This window comes from Euprymna scolopes, chromosome 16 (assembly GCF_053919585.1).
Source record: "Euprymna scolopes isolate OS-2025 chromosome 16, ASM5391958v1, whole genome shotgun sequence".
NCBI lineage: Eukaryota > Metazoa > Mollusca > Cephalopoda > Sepiida > Sepiolidae > Euprymna > Euprymna scolopes.
The window spans coordinates 41,506,032-41,526,224 of NC_136497.1; the positions used below are offsets into that span (position 1 = coordinate 41,506,032).

Genomic DNA, 20,193 nt, shown 5'->3' on the forward strand with positions numbered 1-20,193 from the left:
AAAGCGTGGTGCAGAAGAACTGAGAAGAAGATGCCAAACAGTGTGGGAGCCAACACACAACTTTGCTTGACTCCAGTGCGCACGGGGAAGTTGTCAGACATGTTACCCTCGAAGAAGACTGCGGCTGTCATGTTATGGAGCGATCTTATCAAACTAAGAGTTGGTAGACAGCCCAACTTTTGGAGGATGGCAAACAGACCATCCCTACTGACCATGTCAAATGCTTTCGTGAGGTCCACAAATACGATATGGAGAGGTCTACATTGTTCTCTGCATTTTTCCTGGATTTGACACACTGAAAATATCATGTCCGTGGTTGAGCGCCCGCTGTGGAAGCCGCATTGTAATTCTGGATAAACGCGGTTTGCAATCTGCTGGAACCTTGGAAGGAGCACTCTGGCAAAGACTTTGCCAGTGACACTGAGTAAAGATATACCACGGTAGTTATTGCAATCTCCTTTGTCTCCTTTCTTGAATAAACTGACAATTTTAACATCTTTCATAGCTGTTGGAAATTTTCTGTTGCGCCAACTGGTGCAGAGGAGGTCATACAAGTGCGGGAGCAGGAACTTATCGTACTTGAGCAGGTCTGCTAGAATCTCGTCGGTACCTGGCGCCTTCCCTACATTTGTGTGTTGGAGAGCTACTTCGAGTTCTAACATAGTTGGAATGTTGTCCAGTTCGACTAGGGTGTCGAAGTTCGGAGTAGAATTTAAAGCTGTGACTGTAATGTTGCACGGTTCGCCATATAGTACAGAGTAGTCCTCCACCCAGCGTTCAAACTGCTTCATAGGATCAGTGATGAACTACCCTGTAGTAGATTTTAAAGGGCAAACTTTCTTTGCACTCTGTCCAGTTGCCTTGCAGAGTCCACGGTACATCACACATAGTTTACCGCAGTCAGCAGCAGTCTGGATTTTGTCGCACAGGTTGTTCCAGTAGTTGTTTGCACAGTGCTGAGCAGCTTTCCGGAATTGACTGCAAGCCTCTTTCAGCTTGGACAGGGTGTTGAGTTTCACAGACAAATGGCATCATTACAGTTAATTGCTGACTGACTGTTCAGGATAGACAAAAATGTGAAAAAAGCAGTCTTTCAGTTCCAATAAAGAGGAATAAAGAGAAGAGATAAATGAAATTAAAGACAAGCAAAAAAAATGAAAAAAAAAAGAGGGAGGGGTTAAGTAGAGACTAGAGAAACCAAAGGAGTTAGTTGGCCTGAGGAGATGATCTGATAAGGGTATTGAATGATGGAGTTTGTCCTAGGGAGATTTGAAGAGCGATAGATTAAAGTTAGCTTTGACAGAGACATTAATAACAAGATTTCATCCCCAGGTCCAACAAATCGCTTGTATACAATGTGTGTATCCGTGTTGTAGTCTTGTAAACTTTTACCATGGACTACGGTTTCGTGCTCCTGTAATCAATACTAAAATCTCGACTCTAGAAGATGAAAGGGACAAAAGTACAGCACATACGTTTCGGATAAGGTGGTCAGTCGGGGACGCAAGCATGATTTTACATTATGATTCATCTAATAACAGCATAGAATAAAGATATAAGATTAAGGAAAAAACAAAAAGCAAACTTACCATTACGTTCACGTACAAGAACGACGGATAGCGCAGTGGCTGTTGTGAGTAACACACCCATGAGGATGAGGATGAGGTATTTTAAACACTTCGTCTTAAAACATCCATTTCTGGACATATCTTCATTTCCAGGTGGGGTTTGGGTTACATTTGTGATGGTAGACGCCCGGTAAATGTTGGTTTGCGAGTCCTTCTCAAAGCCATGGTTATCGTGACTATTCACATAAGGATTCTCATCCTGATCTTTAAGTGACGGTCGCGAGATATTTGTCACATCAGCCCCGCGTGGAAGATCAAAGCTTAAGTTCTGTTTCTAAGAAGGAAAAGAAAAACAAATGCAAAATTAGAAACATTCTTATTACATTTTGTGAACCCAACAGTTATTTTGCAATATTAAAAAGAAATGAATCTAAATATAATTTAAGCTGAAATATTAAACTGATTCTAACTAGCCAATTTATAGTTATTGTTGTACCATGTTATTGGCACTATAATAACGTACTTCACTACAATTTATTTAATACATAGTCCACCACAATGACTCGAAAACAAAAATAAGGAAAGTAACTCATTTATTATTGAAGAATATATAAATAGTTGCATTTCTTGCAGTTAACTTGTTTTCTGTATAAGCTAAATAAAAGCATCTGCAAACAAATATAAATTAAAAACTAAAATGGTTTCACTGCATCCTGGCCAACACCGGCTAAGTACAACTAGTTATATTAAGTTGGTGCAAAAATAATATATATATATATATATATATATATATATATATATATATATATACACACACACACACATTTTTGCACCAACCTAAAATATAAAATTTTAGGAATAAAGGCTGGACATTTCAGCAAGATTAGATAATTCCGATTATTGTGTTAATAGTCGGACCTAAATAGCATCAGAGCTGATATATCAAACTGATTCTGACTAGCCAATTTTAATTAAAAAAAAGTTCTTAACCATGCTTTTGTTTTGTAATAAACAAACATATTTCATTCTTTTGGGGGTCAAGTAAAAGAAGAATTAGTCAATTAGGAAAAGAGCCTAGCATTAAGAAATGTTTATTTCCCAGGAATTACTTAGCATTCAAGAAACTCGAGGGGGTAGTGCGGGTAGAGGAGAAAGTAGTGGTTTCCTTTTTATTTTTCTAATAAATTGAAACCGGAAGGAGAGGAGTGTAAGATGCAGATATAAGTTTTTAAATAAAGATGTTACACATGCTTCTAAACCGCTTGTTTATGACGCTAGACAACGATGGATAGCTCTGCTATACAATCAAGTAAAATTTTAATTTAATCCAAAAAAGAAAATTATGTTATTTTCTTTAGTGAATTTGAAATACAATTAAATAGACAAGTCGTTCATCTGAAAGCATTTACTTGTGCTTATATCTCATTAGGTCAGTCACGTGATTAGATGGGCAAGTGTTCTTTTGGTGAGTAGGTTCGGTGTACTTCAAGCCATCGAGCTGAGTGTGTTGACTTTACTTGGGGCGAAGAAAGTGACAATCAAGATCGTAGACAAAGTATGTGTGAAGGGACAGGAAAAATGTTCACGGAAAGTATTATGTATCTTTGTTACGTTTGCAAACCGAAATGAGAAAATAACAAATAAAAAGTATTCCGGCGCTCTGTCGGTATTTTATCGAGTAAATGTGCTTGTAAAATATTACATTCGAATACTGGTATGATGTCACACTCCAGAAACCAAATTTTCTTACATTGAGAAAACTTCCATAATTTGACTGACCTTTCGCCTCCCTCCCGTAAAAAAAAAAAAAAAAAAAAAAAATGCGATGGCAGCACCACAGAAAAATGGCAAGATTGAGGTGAGATAACATCATCGAGACTAACTAGAAAAGCACTAGAACTGAGAGGAAGCTTATTGTCACTCAAATAAGCCTCCGCCAGAAACCCTCCCTCTCCAAAAGAAACTGCCATTACAAATGACTCGCTCGTAAACTGGTGGTGTGAGAATGGAAAGGATTTGCAACAATAATCAAGCAGTAGAGTACTGAAAATTTGGGGAGACTTGTCACTCGGATTTCAAGGAACACAGCCTGTTTGTAAATCTTTCAAAACTGAGCTGCAACGACACGTGAGCAATAACGGCGCAGATTAGTTCTTTAAATTCAACAATCTGCTTTCGAATGATATGGAATAGAAAAATAAACGGTTTAGTAGCAAAGTAACAAAAAAATGTATAGTTACTTATGTAATTAAGTTAAAATGTCTAAGTTCAGACTACAATGGATGTGGTAAGAGTGGATGAATAAGTTTATCAACTGAATGTTGACGTCGTACTAAAGTGGTGGAATTGTGCCGCGAAATTTTCTTTAAAGTCGAATGGAGAAGGCAGTTACAAAGAAAAAAAATCGCAAGACAAGCAATAAAATTAAACGCCCTTAATAGAAACTCGACAGAATTATTTTTCCAAGTCCATAACTTCAGTTATATAATCTATTTTTGAACATTATAGCATATAAATGTTTTTAACCAGTTTAATGTCAGTGTTTGATTCTTTCTTTTTTTACTGTCGAAATCACTGCTTATTAAGAGCCAATCGAAGATAAGTGTTAACAAGGCAGAAATGAATGCTAACCGAAAGACAAGGAACACTGGAGCATTAACATGGAACGATGACATGAACCATGTTATGGGACGGTTTATAACAGGAATTTGTTTACAAAGCGACCAAGTTGTAACCAGTAGGGAAGCAGTCCAGTGGCGATCTGTTTCTCCAAGTTTTTTTTTTTTTTTTTTATAAAGAATCTGTTAATGGAAATTCCGCATGATGATAGGCACATGAAAGGAGATAGGAAATCCTTTTATCGTTGTGGTAAAAAGGCGAGTGATTGCTGTGAATGTCTCACAAGAACTAACAAGCGTTCGTCACTGTATAGAACCACAATAGTTCTTGATCGACCAGTCACTATGATAAAGTTTTTGTGTTAGCTGTGTTTGTAGTTTCTCGAAATTAACAGGGTTCCGAGTATATGTAATTACCATGAATCTGTCGTGGGACGGGTTTCTCTGCTAGTACACGTATCTGCAAGACAGCATAAATATACACAGAGGCAAAGCTGAAACAGTCTGTGACAGTTCCATCCGGAAAGGAAAGAGCGTAGATCAAGAACTGGCGCTTCTGTATCTGCATAACGCGGTCGCCTCACTAATCTTGCATCAGTCCTGACGGTGAGAATTTGGTCAGGATGTTGGCCCGGCCGTTGGTGAGAACGTGTAATTTGTTTGCGGATGAGGGACAACAGTAATGAGCCTGGGGTGACAGGAGTAATGTGTGTATGGGGGTGGGCAAAGGGGCGGCCACAGCTTCTTATACTCACATTATGAGCACACTCGGGGGCAGGGTAGAGAAGGTGGGTAGAGGCAGAAAAAACAAGTTAAAAAAATAGAATGCAACTTTGAGGATATTAATAGATGAAGGTTCATGTTCTCGGTGAGTACTAGAGCTAAAATAGTATCACCCTCAGAAACATTAACGATTGAACTCTCGTATTTCAAATTTAATCTATAAAATTATACAGTGCGCATATATATATATTAGTGATGGGACAATTCAAATATTTTTCCCGATTTCGATTCCATATAGAAATCTAAATACTTAACTATACAGTTGTATTTTTTTCTCCAATTACTGTAAAAACACACATGTTAAATGTGAAAATGTTTTTCTAAACGTAAAAATATAGCTGTGGGGGATAATCTATCGATTTTATCTTTACTGGTCGTTTAAAATCAATAAATATTTATTATTGTATCATTACCAGCAATGGAAGATTTAGCTTCAAAACCAAATTAAAGACAATTACAAGAATCGTTTTGGCATTGGAAAATCGGTACAGATTTTTTCCGATACCCTCAAATATTCCGATTAATCATCCCAACACTAATATTATATATATCTATATATATATATATCTATCTATCTATATATATATATATATGTCTTTATTCGTGTTATAGAAATCGACATGTTAACAATTAGAATTCAAATGTATTTTAATGAATCTAAAAATATTTAAATGTCTCTTAAATTTTATCTCGATTCATGAAATAACCGAAATGTATTAGGAAAAAAGAACATAAAAAAAAGTAATTCATTTTTCAAACATTGTTTCATGGAACGAAAATAAAATGAAAAGAAATATCCAGGTGAAGAATATATATATAAAAAAAAGAGGGGGCTTATATTAAAAAAACAAAAACAAAAAAAAAAAAAACAACTCCTATTGGCATGTGTAGAATTTAAAACAAAAAAATATTTGTTAATGTCATTTGCTATTTTACAGAAACTCAGCAATAAGCATTTTTTTAACAAGATACCAGTGTCAGGAGATTTGTACTGATTCAATGATTCATATCGCTATTTGAAAATTTCTTTCACGGCAAAAATTTCAACGTGGCTTGAAATTATTTTCCATAAAATATCTCCGCATAGGCAATAACATGTGAATACTGATAGTGCATGTGTGTGTATTCAGATGAATAAATGCTTTAATTTCTTATCCCTACTATGTAAGTATGGCGAACGATATAAAGACCGATTTGAATGCCGAATTTCGACAACTATTTTTTTTAAACAGTCTATAAAAAATGTTTGGTGTTACACATAATTATATTAAATTTTCTCGATTTATGTAACATTTTCTTCGATAGTAAAAATAATTAAAGTGATAAAAAAATTAATAACTTACAAAACAAACAAACAATTATTAAATCAAATTAACATTACAATAACTTTTACCGCCAGGCATAAATGAGAAACGAAAAAAAGAGTGAAAAGGAGACTGGCTACCTACCCGTCTTGCTCACTTTTTCTCGCCCCCCTCGCGTCCGTTAACGACGCCGTATTTTTGTTTTTTTAAATAATTGTTTTAATCACGTAGACATTGTTCCGAATCTGTGTTTAAATGTTCCTTTCGTACCTTTAGAAAGGTAAAAGACCTACTCAATTTTCAACTAAATTGCAAATTAAGAAGCACCTCCTGCACGCACCATCGCTCAAGGGAATTGATTTCTTCTTTCCATTATTGTACTATTTAAAATATATTACCCTAATATTGGTGTTTATCAATTCATATGAATACACACGAAAGCTTTAGACTTTCATTTGGAGGAAATGCATGAAATGCTTAAGTTGTGAACTTTACAAACTGTGTGGTCACAGGAAACAATTCAAAGACTGCATTCTTAAAGAGATGATAATCCCATCGGATCATTTTTCTTCAGCTTCGGTTGAGCCTTATTAATTCGATTGGGAAAGGAGATAATGTCATTACATCGATGGCTCTTCATTTAGGTCAGATTGATAAAAAAACAAAACAAAAACAAAACAGATAGTCGATTAATAACATTTACGATTTTTTTAGATCTTTTTTTTTTTTTTAAACTAATGATCTCAGATCAACTTTCAAATAACAACAGCAATGGGTATTAGAAGAGAGATTCCAGAGAATTTATTAGATACAAAATATATTTTATTTGTGGAGCCAACGCGACGTGGCAAAATGCCATATGTAAAAAAATGCGTTCGTATGTCGTGGGCTGTTCACAAATCACCACTCCCATGTTAAAGTTTGGATTTGTACATATTTAGCAGCGAGTAAACAAATTTGCATCCAGGCCAGCTTCTTACCAATGATCAAGATCAAAGTGTAGTATATTTTACGATTGGAGATTATCTTAAGTAGTGTAACTAGATTTTACGTTTTTATGTCTACCGGTCAGTCGTATGGTTGTCGGCCGTTCTATTCGATACGGATAATTAGTCGCTGCCGCCGATTTCTTTTTTTTTTTTTTTTTTTTTTTTTTTTTTTTACAAGCAACTTCTGGCGCATAAACAATATTAGTCATTAAAAAAAAAATGCGAATTTCATCATTGCATATTTTTAGAGTTTCAATAATATCCGCACTTAAATATTTATCAACATTTCCCCCTTTAAGACGCTTAAGGAATATCTAAAATTAGTCCGAACTGTTTTCCCTTTTCTCACCAACGTTTCAGAAAAATCTTTGAAAAGCTAACGTTTTTTTTTCAGGCTATAGATCTTTATCCATGCCACCAAAATCAATAGAGATTCGACCATTCCTGTAATCATCCGACCCCTGTTGATTTTGCGGCGGGAGTTTAGTTCTGTGCAGTCCTAGAAGTTCAACCCTCCCAGGCTTTGCCCTTTCACTTTGAGAAGGGGTTAGTTTATTGCTAATCGGGTCGGTTTAGACACTTTTGCAGGTTAGAGTGCCTCTCTGGGACGCTGACTTGTCAATCCCATTTTCCGACGCTGGTGTTGAAGTTCTTGCAGGGGGAGATAACAATGTTAATAAGAAATTAAAAAGCTTAAATATTTCAGGTGCATATTCGGATTTCATATAATCTTTATTATGAAAGTTGTAATTCCGTTTTATTTATGATGCTATCATTTAAAGTTAAACACGCTTTTTTTTTCTCCTAAAATTCTAATACATGCCATCTAGAAAAGAATGCCAATTTTATTATTTAGAGAGAAAAAATATTTCCGGAATTGTTTTTATATATTCATTAAATCTAAAAGAAACAAGAGTTAAGACTGCACAATTTAATCAAGAAAAAAAAATGACTATTTCCGAGACGTCATATTTATATTAAAATGTTAAGCTGAATTCGAACTACATGCAAAGTTAAGAGTTTTCAAATAATACAAGAAATATTTAAGAGAGCCGAATAAAACTTAACACTGAACAAAGAAAACAAAATGATAATGAAACAGAAGATTAATGAATACAGCAATCGTTAATGTTGACTGGCTTGATTTACTCTATACGACGGCCATTAGAGAATTAGGGGCGACGAGCAAAAATATATAAGACGTTAGAATATCCCATAGAATAAAAATATTGTGATTGCTGAAATCAAAGTGATGAACAAATGAAATAGAGAAATGAACAAATGGGCCAGAATGCGCTCAGTTAAGAGCAAGATAGAGGATAATGACAGACTGCCTCCAACACTTTTGAAGGCCTTGAGCCTAATTTATAAAAATGTACACGTTCTATTTTTGCAAATAATTCAAAGTATAGTATCTGATATTGATTGATTGCTGAAGTGAATTTGATGGATAAAATGAAAAAAAGAAAAAAATGAAAAAAAGAAAAAAATGAAAAAAAAGAAAAAAAAGAAAAAAAGAAAAAAAGAAAAAAAGAAAAAAAGAAAAAAAGAAAAAAAGAAAAAAAAGAAAAAAAAGAAAAAAAGAAAAAAAAGAAAAAAAAGAAAAAAAGAAAAAAAAGAAAAAAAGAAAAAAAAGAAAAAAATGAAAAAAATGAAAAAAATGAAAAAAATGAAAAAAATGAAAAAAATGAAAAAAATGAAAAGGCAAAATGCTTGTCCTAATACGTCAAAGAATATGAAAACAAACCACTCCACTCTTGATGGCCTTGTACCTTACTTTTAAATTAAATATTTGAATAATTTAAAATGTATCTGTTACTGTTCTAGCCCCCAGAAATTTTGATAGCATTTCAGATATCAGCTTATATCTACTGACTCTACCGGTATTAAATTACTGGTCCAATTAATTTTTGCGTCCGTCAACAGGATGCTTGTCGCAGTTTGATTACACTAGTTCACATTTGTTGGGCTGTTGACTACCTTTTCTGGTCCAGCCGTCGATGTGATCAGGGATTACGTTCAGTTGTTGACTAGTACCGTTGACTATTAGCTGTTTCTGCTTACGTTCTGGCAACTTTATCCGGCTATAGATAAAGTCGCTTTTAAAACTATCCAGACACTAACTTCGCAGCTGTATCCTGATCATCACCCGCGACCAGCTCTAAACAGAGCCCATTAAATAACGTTCTTTTTTCTGATCACATACTTGAGATCAATTTCTTTAAAACACGCACAAAATACTAGATCTCTCAGACTTTACTCCTAACCTGGGACAATCTGTCATTTTCGGAATAATCTACAAATTAACTATTTGCTATCTATGTCATCGTTTTTAGATCTTTTTTAAGTTTGCAATAGGATGATTTTCAACATAAAAGCGTTGTCCACACTTCGATTATTAACGCCGTCTCACGATAGGCGTTTTTAGGCCATTAAAAATTGTTTCCTTATTATCAGTTGCCCGGGTCAAACAGTATTTCTTATTATAGTGACAGCGTTAGTGTATTGCCAATAACATGATGCAACACTAACAAACAAAAATTGATTAATGAAAAATAGTTTTAACATTTTTACACGCCCACTTCTAATCTTGCTGCACGAGTGTTAGTGGCTTTACATGTGGGGGACCGGTACTAATTGTGCAAATACAACGAACGTATACCTTGATTCGTTCGTTGTGATATGTGCAGACCAGACACTGACTGGCGATGAGATCGAATTAAAATAATTCGAATATGACGGACTACCCAGATTTTTATATTTGATCCCCAAAACCATAAGATTATACCATTCTTGTAATGACCTTGCAATATAATGTTGGCTCTGCAGGTCTAGGGTGTTCACCCTACCAGGCTTTGCCTTCTAATGAGAAAGAGTTAGTTTACAACTAATCATTTGACGTGTCGACGGGGCTGCACAGGCATCTTCTACAGATGAAAATGGCTCCTTTTGAGTACTGACTTTTTCCGACCAGATACTCAACATTAACGCCCCTGTAGACGAACCTAACATTTTGTACCAGATGGCAAAATGACTTTTTTTTTTTTTTTTTAACATTTTCAACTTAATCCCCATGTTGGGAATAAAAGTTAACTTAACCTCACCGCTTCTGTGATGCCAACGACCGAGTCTAACATTTTGTAATTGTACTTTTGGGCCAAATAAAAGCGGGCATTTTTATATCCAAATAAATTCCTGTGTTTATCAACCTTTTTTTCCTCATTGATATATATATATATATATATATATATATATATATATTATATATATATATAACAAGTTTTAGGATCAATCACCATACATCAGCTCTAGCACCAAATTTGATCTTAAAGTCAATTTAATAATTTCAACAGTGGGTAGTTTTATTTCTGGGATTGTTCTTAGTTAGAAGTAGGGCTATGACAACCACATTCTTTTCATTGTTTTTACTCTCGAGTACATATCCGACGCAGTTAAACACAATCAACCGAGGATCACATCACTCTACATAAAAATACCAATATATATCTGAGAATCAAAACAAGGAAAAATATGCTGTTGTCATAGGCCTAGTTATAAGTGGCCATTATAGAGACGACACTTGTTGTAGCTTTTTAATATTGACGCTAGTGGTTAAAAGATCTATGCGTTAGTTTTCATATTATCTTGCTTGAACAAAGATTAACCGTTAAAAGTAACAGCATAAATCAAAAGGAGTGTGTATATGTGTGTGTATATGTGTGTGTACTAATTCGTTATTAACAGAGTTGTTAGTATGGCTTTGTCGATCTAGCAGCAGAGTTAAACTCTTTTACATACTCTTGTACTTTTAGGCAAAGAAAGTGCCTAGCGGAGTCGAATATTTTAATTTCCGAAGAATGAACAGTGTTTATATCGTGAGACTTTAAAATAAGGACGCAAAGATTTTTTTTTTTGAATTCCAAGAGTCCGAATCGGAGTCGGACCTTATACCTCTCGACTCTTAACTGTGGTTCTAACGTCGCTACGTTATCGATTGTTAAAATTTAACTTTTTTGGGGCACTGATGACAAATTAAAATTCGCAATTCTATCCATGGTCAAATAAAACTGGTTACTCAATTCAAATTTATACTTGCGTAATATTTGTGTAAATCCAAATTACATCTCGTGTTTTATTATAGTATCATTATTATCATCATTATTATTATTACCCTTGTTTCAACAAGTACGCACTCTAGCTCGTGTGCAACTTCCGGGTTCAGCAAACACCTAACAAAGACAATATTATTCGGGCAATAAACAACTCTCCCACATTTTATGAACAATTTTATAGTTACGCAATTTCAAAAGTATAAATTACTAGTTTCAAAACGTATGCATACAGCATATGCCGGAAAGTAGATTATACCCCTCCTCCACACGCACACCCAGACTTCTATGAAAAGCTTTCTTTTTTGGGTTGGTCGGTTGCTTACGTTCTTTTCAACAAATCATTGACATTTAAAACTACTCAAATTTTATGAACATTGGTGTGTCGATTGTGACAATGGTCCCTAGATAGGTTATTAATACAGCGTAACCCGGATATAAGAGACTTCGTATCCTGTCCATACAGCTCTCATATCCGAGTTACACTTAAATCCGGGGTTCTTACATCACAGTTACACTGTACATTAACAGACTAATTTGGGACCAACCGCTTTTCTTATATGGGGTCTCTTATATCCAGGTTACACTATTTCGGTTGGATTTACTCGAATTATGTTACTAAAAACGAGATTTTCTTTGGTTTGTCATGATTAAGTTTAACAAGAATTGCTTCAGTTTAGGACATCACTGACAGAAACAAGGAAATGTACCAGAAGAGATAATACACTTTGATCTTAGTAAAATGAACAAGGCATTTTAAATATTTAGTTCTCTTCCACTGCAGGAAGATTGAAAAAAAAGCCAATATTCCAGAGGAGAGGCCACCTGACTCTGCAAAAGATGCCTGTGCAGCCCGTCGACACTTCAGCCGATTAGTAATAAACTTCTTCCAAAGAGAAGGAGAAGCCTGGGAGAGTGGATCCCCTAGAACTGCAGAGCCAGTATTATACGGCTGGCAAAAGGGATAAGGTCATTACAGGATGGTCTAATCTCTTGGTTTTGGGGACCGAAGATAAAAATCCGGGTAGTCTATCATATTCGAATTATTTTAATTTGATATCTCATCGCCAGTCAGTGTCTGGTCTGCGCATATCACAACGAACGAATCAAGGTGTACGTTCGTTGTATTCGAGCAATTAGTACCGGTCCCCCGTATGTAAAGCCACTAACACTCGTGCAGCAAGATTAGAAGTGGGCGTGTAAAAATGTTAAAACTATTTTTCATTAGTCAATTTTTGTTTGTTAGTGTTGCATCATGTTATTGGCAATACACTAACGCTGTCACTATAATAAAAATACTGTTTGACCCGGGCAACTGATAATAGGGAAACAATTTTAATATAATAACTAAGGTTACGAAAGTCACATGAGGCAATAATTGATTAAACAAGTTAATGTAATACTTTAATGCAAACAAATACCGATTAATTCATAGTAGTAATGAGTTAAAACATTACACGTTTTAGACCGTCGAAAAATTGCAATCTTAATTTTCATTATTGCATCTAATGGCCTCCATAAAATAAATATTTCCCTGTCAGAAAACATTCGTGCAGCCCAAATAATGGGAGGCTTAAATTTAGAATAGCGTACCTCCGTAATAAATATGCTGTTCACTTAAAGTTTCATTTCAACTATTAACGCTACGGATGCTCTATGGTATAATAATCGATCACTAACAAGTGAACAATGCTTCTTCCACTAATTGTTTAGATTAAAGCAAATAGATTAATTTATATATAAATTCGTTAAAACATCTAGTTACAGACCATCACATCTTGCAAGCTTTCACTATTGTATATAGTAGCAATCATAAATTTCCGATATTCCTTGTCATTCAAAAAATCGTTCTGACTAGAAAAAAGAAAAAGCAGGCCAGCGAAAGAATTCATATGTAATTGGCAGGGTAAAGGCGTCCGATAAAAGTGAAGTGATTTTAGTCCGATGTTCACTCATATATAGCCATATTGAGGAGTCTTGATTAAGAGGAAACATATGGATATTTCGAATATTTATATATAAAAAAATAATTGTATATGCATATAATTATTTTTTCATAAATATTTTAAATATTCACATGCACGTTTTATCTTAAGGCTCATCTGTCTATAGTTATGTATATCTATATACCTATTTTGATTTTCTTGCTCTGACATCGATATTAGAAACCTTTTTCTATTTAAAAATCAAAACGAACTTTTTAATATACTCAGTCATGAACATGCGAGCGACTACATGAAAGTTAACTAATGTGCATATTCCTTTAAAAAAGGAGTGCTAATTACTTTTCGTCTTTATGGATTCTTATTAGATGCTTGTTTCATTCCCCTATTACGCTTAATTCTCGTTATGCATAGTTTTACATTCTGCATAATTGTGCAAATTTTAGATGAAAACGTTCTAGCACACGGAAATATTTTTATACATCTCTCATATATATATATATATATATATATATATATATGACCTTTTCCGTGTGTGCGAAAAGTCTACCAAACCACCTACCTTGGCCCACAGAGTTGAAATTTGAGATATATATGGTGTTTGGACCTCTAGTACACATTCGGTTTGGTTTTTAGCCGGTAAAATACCTACTAAATGGCGTTAAAATTAAAAAACAACAAAAAAAAAATTGACTTTGGCCTGACGTAAATCGACTACATCAATTTTTTTCTGCACCTGCGCTAGTTAAGCTATACGTTAAAAATAGCTTTGGAAATTTTTGTATGTTAATTTTGGTCATACGCTGGAGTGTTATATGTTAGTTTCGATTTCAGTTGAGAGCACACAAGTTATTTTTTTTAACTTGTGAAACCGTTATAGATTAGGTACAATATGATAATCGATAAGAGAATTGGCTCTATAATAATAAATAAGAACTCGGCAGGAATTAAAGTATATTTAAATGAATTTTACGATCGGGCAACGACGAGAGGTTTGCTAGTAATATCATAAAGCCATTTCTATCATATGCCGCCACCCACACGGCAGTATACTCATACATAATTTCTGTTTGTAATTCACTGCCAAACGAAAGCATCAATTATTATGGAATATATATTCTATGCAACACGGCGGGAAACGTGGGTACATGCAAACTATTATTTAAGGAGTGCGCACTCCCTAAATACTTAAAATAAGAAAGATACAAAATGTTTATAAAAAAAAAAATGAATTGCTCTCCATCAAATTTTGCATTATATTATGTAATAATAATTATGTAATAAAATTTTAACAAATAGGATCCTGAACAGAAGTGTGCGTTCTATCCCAACCATTATCAATGGACCAGAGGTCATCTCGTCAGCATCAGACAAGGCCAAACTATTTGTCAAGAACTTTGGAGCTAATTCTACCCTATGCGACGAAGACCATCAACTCCCCATATTTCTTCCTATAACACAGAACAAGCTAGGTAACATATAAATATCTGTGCGTGAGGTCGCCAAGCTAATCAAGAATCTTGATTCCAGTAAAGCAACTGGCCCTGACGGCATCCCAATTATAGTGTTAAAAAAAGCTTCAACCAGAACTTGCTCCCATACTTACGAAACTGTTTAAGCGTTGCCTTAAGGAGAAGTGCTTTCCAACACACTGGAAAACCTCATCAGTATGCCCTGTATTTAAGAATCAGGTGATAAGTCATCTCCCTCTCAGTACAGACCAATAAGTCTCCTGTGTGTTATGATTAAGTTGCTGGAATCCATATTAATTAGAGAAATAGTCAATCACCTCAGCAGAAACAACCTTCTTAGTGACACACAATATGGTTTCCGTTCTGCAAGATCTACCGCAGATGTGCTAACGGTTATATCTCACAGGATTAGTGAATCTCTTGACAAAGGCTTTCTTTCTAGGGCAATTGCTCTTGAGATATCAAAAGCCTTCGACAAGGTATGGCATAAGGGCCTACTTCAAAAGATTTCCAGCTACGGTATAACTGGAAATGTTTTCTCAATCATTAAATCATTTCTCTCCGATAGGCTCATAAGAGTAATGGTAGATGGACAAAAATCAGAGGCCTGCAGTATAAATGCTGGAGTCCCTAAAGGGTACATCCTGGGCCCAACTCTCTTCCTGATCTACATCAATGATCTCCCTAAACACATACTTAAATCATTCGTTGACATCTATGCTAATGACACGACCATCTACGGCAACACATCAAAGGCTGTAAATGACAAAGTTCTCTGATTCTCTCTCCTCTGATCTCGAGCGCGTGGTACAGTGGGGGAAGAGGTGGCTGGTTACCTTTAATCCATCTAAAACCAAACTCCTATCTCTTTGCATCATCAACGCTCCGATTCCCATCTGGCATCAATTAAAATGGATTGCTCTCGTCTAGGAGAAGCCCCATGTTTTGACAAGCTTCTGGGTTTGTCCTTTACTCCTGATCTGAAACGGAACACGTACATCAAGTCTGTTGCCAAGGTCACTGGAAAGATGGTGGGATCCTTCTACCGCTCCAGAAGATATCTCACTACTGATGTAATTCTCTATCTATATAAAAGCCAAGTACGTCCAAGGATGGAATACTGCTGCCATATCTGGGCAGGAGCTGCTAAAAACAGCCTATCCTGCCTTGACAGAGTACAAAATAGACTTCGTGGCTTAGTGGGGGATGCCCTTTTCTCTTCTCTGCAACCTCTCTCCCACAGAAGAGACGTTGCGAGCCTATCCTTGTTTTATCGTTATTTCCATGGTAGGTGATCGTCTGAAATCCAATCTCTGGTCCTCCCTCGCCAATCTTTCACGAAAAACACCCGTCTAGCTGAATTCACTGTCAAAAATTTCCCCCACTCTTTATCTGTGCCAAAATCAAAACGTAGATTCCATGAACAAAGCTTCTTTCTTAGAACTGCACGCATGTGGAACTCTGTTCCGTCTGCCTGCTTCCCACCTGACTACAACCTGGATGTCTTCAAGTACAACGTAAAGAAATTCCTAATGAACCGCCCCCTTAATTAAACACTTCAGATTAAGGAAAAGATTAATATTTTCCAATCCCGATATAATTACCGATCCCGATTATTTTTAAATTTTCAAATATTTAGTTGCCATTTTATTTTCGGATTACTGTAAAATTTTATGCATTTTATGAATATGCTAGCATGGGTGCCCGGCGTTGCCCAGGTGTTTTGAGGTGCATGCTGAGCAAAGAAAAACAAAAAACAAAAAATAGGTCAACTTTGTTAACTTTGACTCCTATTATGACCCCTTAAAATTTATTGCTTTAGGCTCAAATCAAGTTATTAAGTTAGATCCATGTCCAATGAACCTATATCTAATATTTCAAGTGTTTAGACCCCAAATTGTCGGAGGAGTTTGGTAGAGTTCTCAAGGTCAAATCGTTGAACTTTGACCCCTTAACACCAAATTTCTAGCCGAAAACCAACCACATAGATTTTCCCAAATCTCAGTACCCTGTAAATCTAATTTCGAGTCCGTATACTAAAAATTAACAGAGTTATTGCGAAGGAAAATGTACACAGACACGTTCACTTTTATAGATGTACTAGCATTTCAGCCTGGCGTTGCCCGGGTGTTTGGATGTGTATGTTGAGCAAAAAAAAAAAAAAAAAAAAAGTGGTAGTAGGAAGGCAGGCTCGAACCCGTACCGCAAAGGAGGAAAAGAACGGGTAAACCCTAACGTTCATGCTGTTACGACCACCGCCAAACCGGAAGCGACATTTTTTAAAATTAAGGCTCGACAATCTAAAGAAGAGGATAACTTTAAAAAATATCGGCGAAAAAAGTGCCCCCCCCCTGTAGAAAAGTGCCTAGTTGAAGAGGAAGATATTAATGTTTTTAGCCAATTTTTCGATATTTGTCGTATGAAAGATCGAACTTTAAAACGATACTGATCTTGGTAAAATCCGTCGCCTCTATTGAAAGTTTAAGGTAGACATGCAAACAGACATACATACATACATACATTTATATATTGGTAACTAAAAATTTTCGACCCAAACCAATTAAAAAGCTTGCCCTATCTCTGAATACCCTTTATGTAAAATTTCAAATATTTAGACCAGAAATTGTCTGAGTAATTTGGAAGAGACCGCAGAGGTCAATTTTTTTTTAAACTTTGACCCCTATTATGCCCCCTTAAAATTTATTGTTTTGGGTTCAAATCAAGTTATTAATTTAGATCCATGTCCAAGGAACCTATATCTAAAATTTCAAGTGCGTAGACCCAAAATTGTCGGAGGAGTTTGGTAGAGTTCTCAGAGGTCAAATCGTTGAACTTTGACCTCTTAATTGCCAAATTTCTGGCCAAAAACCGAGCACATCAATTTTCCTAAATCTCAGTAACCTGAACATCAAATTTCGAGTCTGTAGACTAAAAATTGATAGAGTTATTGTGTAGGGAAATGTACACAGACACATAGGTACACAGACACACACACAGGTACAGACACACACAGACACTTTCACTTATATATATATATATATATATATATATATAGATTTTCGCAAAGGTATAAGTACAGTTGGAGAGTATATGGTGATATGGAGTATATCATGCATATTTTCCTAATACGTGATTAAAAAGATTAATTTAATAAACTTATGAGATTTACATCTATATTTTTTTTATTTTTCACTTGTGCCATTTTTTTCCTATTTACTCATGACATTTTTTCATCTAAATTCGTTGTTATTTAGATTTTAGTTTTACTGGTAGTTTTCAAAATACTTATTTTATTGCCAGCAATGGAAAATTACCTAAAAAAATAAGAACCTCGTTTTGCGAATGGGAAGTTTGACTAAAAGTTTCGATTCCAATACCATGAATAGTTCCGATTATAAGTATCAACACTAGTAAAAAATAGTCCCGGCCAACTCTGAATCAGAACAGCGATTATTTGTAATTAATAACTCGTGCTTGCCAGAAGTCAGATGTTTGATTTACATATTGATTTCACGAAGTATATTTTAAACAATTTTCCGATATTAATGATTCTTAATTTCATTGTTTTATTTCCATAATATTTAAGTAACGAAGCTGTATATAGTTGAAGAGAAAACATGAAAAGTAAAATAATCAATATTTATATCGATTCATAAAATATTAAATATTTGCACTGGTCGGGGTGTTAGTATTTCGTAATGTAACACAAATGGTTGAGACTAACACATGAGTCCTGTTGACCGTGTATGTGTTTTCCCCGCATATATTTAGAACCAATCAGGGCTGGATTAGATAGAACTGGACAGTATTAATGTAATTCACTTGGACTTTAGATGTTAGCGTCGATTAGGAGGGACAGTCTCCGTAAGTGATGTTACTTCAAAGTTAACCGATGACCACTTAACATTCTTTGTTCACTTTAAAGGAATGGTCCTAAAAAATGAAGGAAACGTCACTCAACATTAAAGAAAAACCATTAGACAACCATGCCTTCTGGACAACTGAAAAGAACGAGCTTAGCCTAACACTAAATCCGCTTATCAGAACTTAAATATTATTGCTTTGGATAATAGTTAAATTTTGAAAATTATATGTAAAGTCACCTATGTTCGTTTATATGTACGTAAAGAATTCATTCTGGAAGTAATTAACCGATCATTATGAATTTGGAACAGCTACTAGGTGTAAGAGAGTGCGTTTACTGATCCGCGCTATTTTTTAAATCGTATTTCCACGTTTAATTAAAGTTTTGTTTTTTTTCATTCAATTGTATAGAATAGGTACAAAACACTCTCCCTTCCCCATGTTAAGAATGGCTTTTTAAATAATAACCTTATTATTTCAGCACGGATCAATAAGTGCACTAGTACCCGTAAGAGATAGTAATGTTCAGTTTTATGAAAAAACAATTAAAGGCGGAGTAGAAGCTCTTCGTGAAGACTCAAGTACTGCAGACTTTTGCGAGATTGAAAGTAGTGCTCATTTCAGTTTCGTTGGAAGATTTTAAAGAGATTTAAGAATATATGGTATGGGTAAAGCCTCTGATCTGAAAATCTTGATTCAGATTTTCATTCAATTTGATCCAAAACAATTCAATTTGATCCAAAACAATTAGACATCAATAAAACAAGATTTCCTGAATTGCAATTTCATTTTAATATCGCTTCAGATTTGAACTTTAGGTATTTTCTGGAATGAAAATCACGTAATGGATGTTGATCAAAATTGAAATAAGGATTCTAGGCATTAGGTTTAGTAGAACTATATCTAAGTAGACGTAAAAGTGGTGCAAAGTGTTATGGTCGGACGGAGAGATTTTTTTATTTGTTTATTTATGATAAACTACTTTAAGGATTTTACTATCATTTTCATTTGGAGGCCAAGGAGAAGTTCGCCGTTTAAATTTAACCGCAATTACTCCATCGCGGATCTATTAGAACCTTAAATTTACGGAAGGTGGGGATATGGAGACACCGCGCTCTCTTAAATGATGATTTTGAGGTAATATTTTCTGACAAAATGTCTGCTACTGAGGATCAATTAACATCAAGTTAAAATAGCAAACATCTCAATTAAACTAACATGTTTAACATCTTTTAAAAGTAATTTGCCATTGGTTGAAAAAGATTTAAAAAAAAAATCACTAAAATAAAAGAGAAAAACAGTATTTTTATGAAACAAAAAAAAAAAACAAAAGCAAAAAAACTACCCACCATCTGGCTACTATCAATATATTCCTAAGTATATTTTGAATTAAACAATTACATATACACCGCGGTAGAAAAATTATCGAGTTGTGCTAAAATAACATTTAGAAAGCTATTCTTAACATGGGGAGGGGGACAGTGTTCTGTACCTATTCTGTACTTTCACCTAACAGTTTAATAAAAACATATCGCAAAACTTT

General features: G+C 34.8%; 1 protein-coding gene across 6 annotated transcripts in view; it reads right to left on the reverse strand.

Moving 5' to 3' along the window:
• Nucleotides 1–20,193, reverse strand: part of LOC145295925 (uncharacterized) — a 425,549-nt gene that overhangs the window by 136,308 nt on the left and 269,048 nt on the right. For all 6 annotated transcript variants that reach the window (XM_080141748.1, XM_080141743.1, XM_080141742.1 and 3 more), the window contains exon 2: nt 1,590–1,902. In XM_080141748.1, coding sequence (XP_079997874.1) covers nt 1,590–1,707 — 118 coding nt within the window. In that variant the 5' untranslated portion in view covers nt 1,708–1,902. The remainder of the gene's footprint in view (nt 1–1,589; nt 1,903–20,193) is intronic.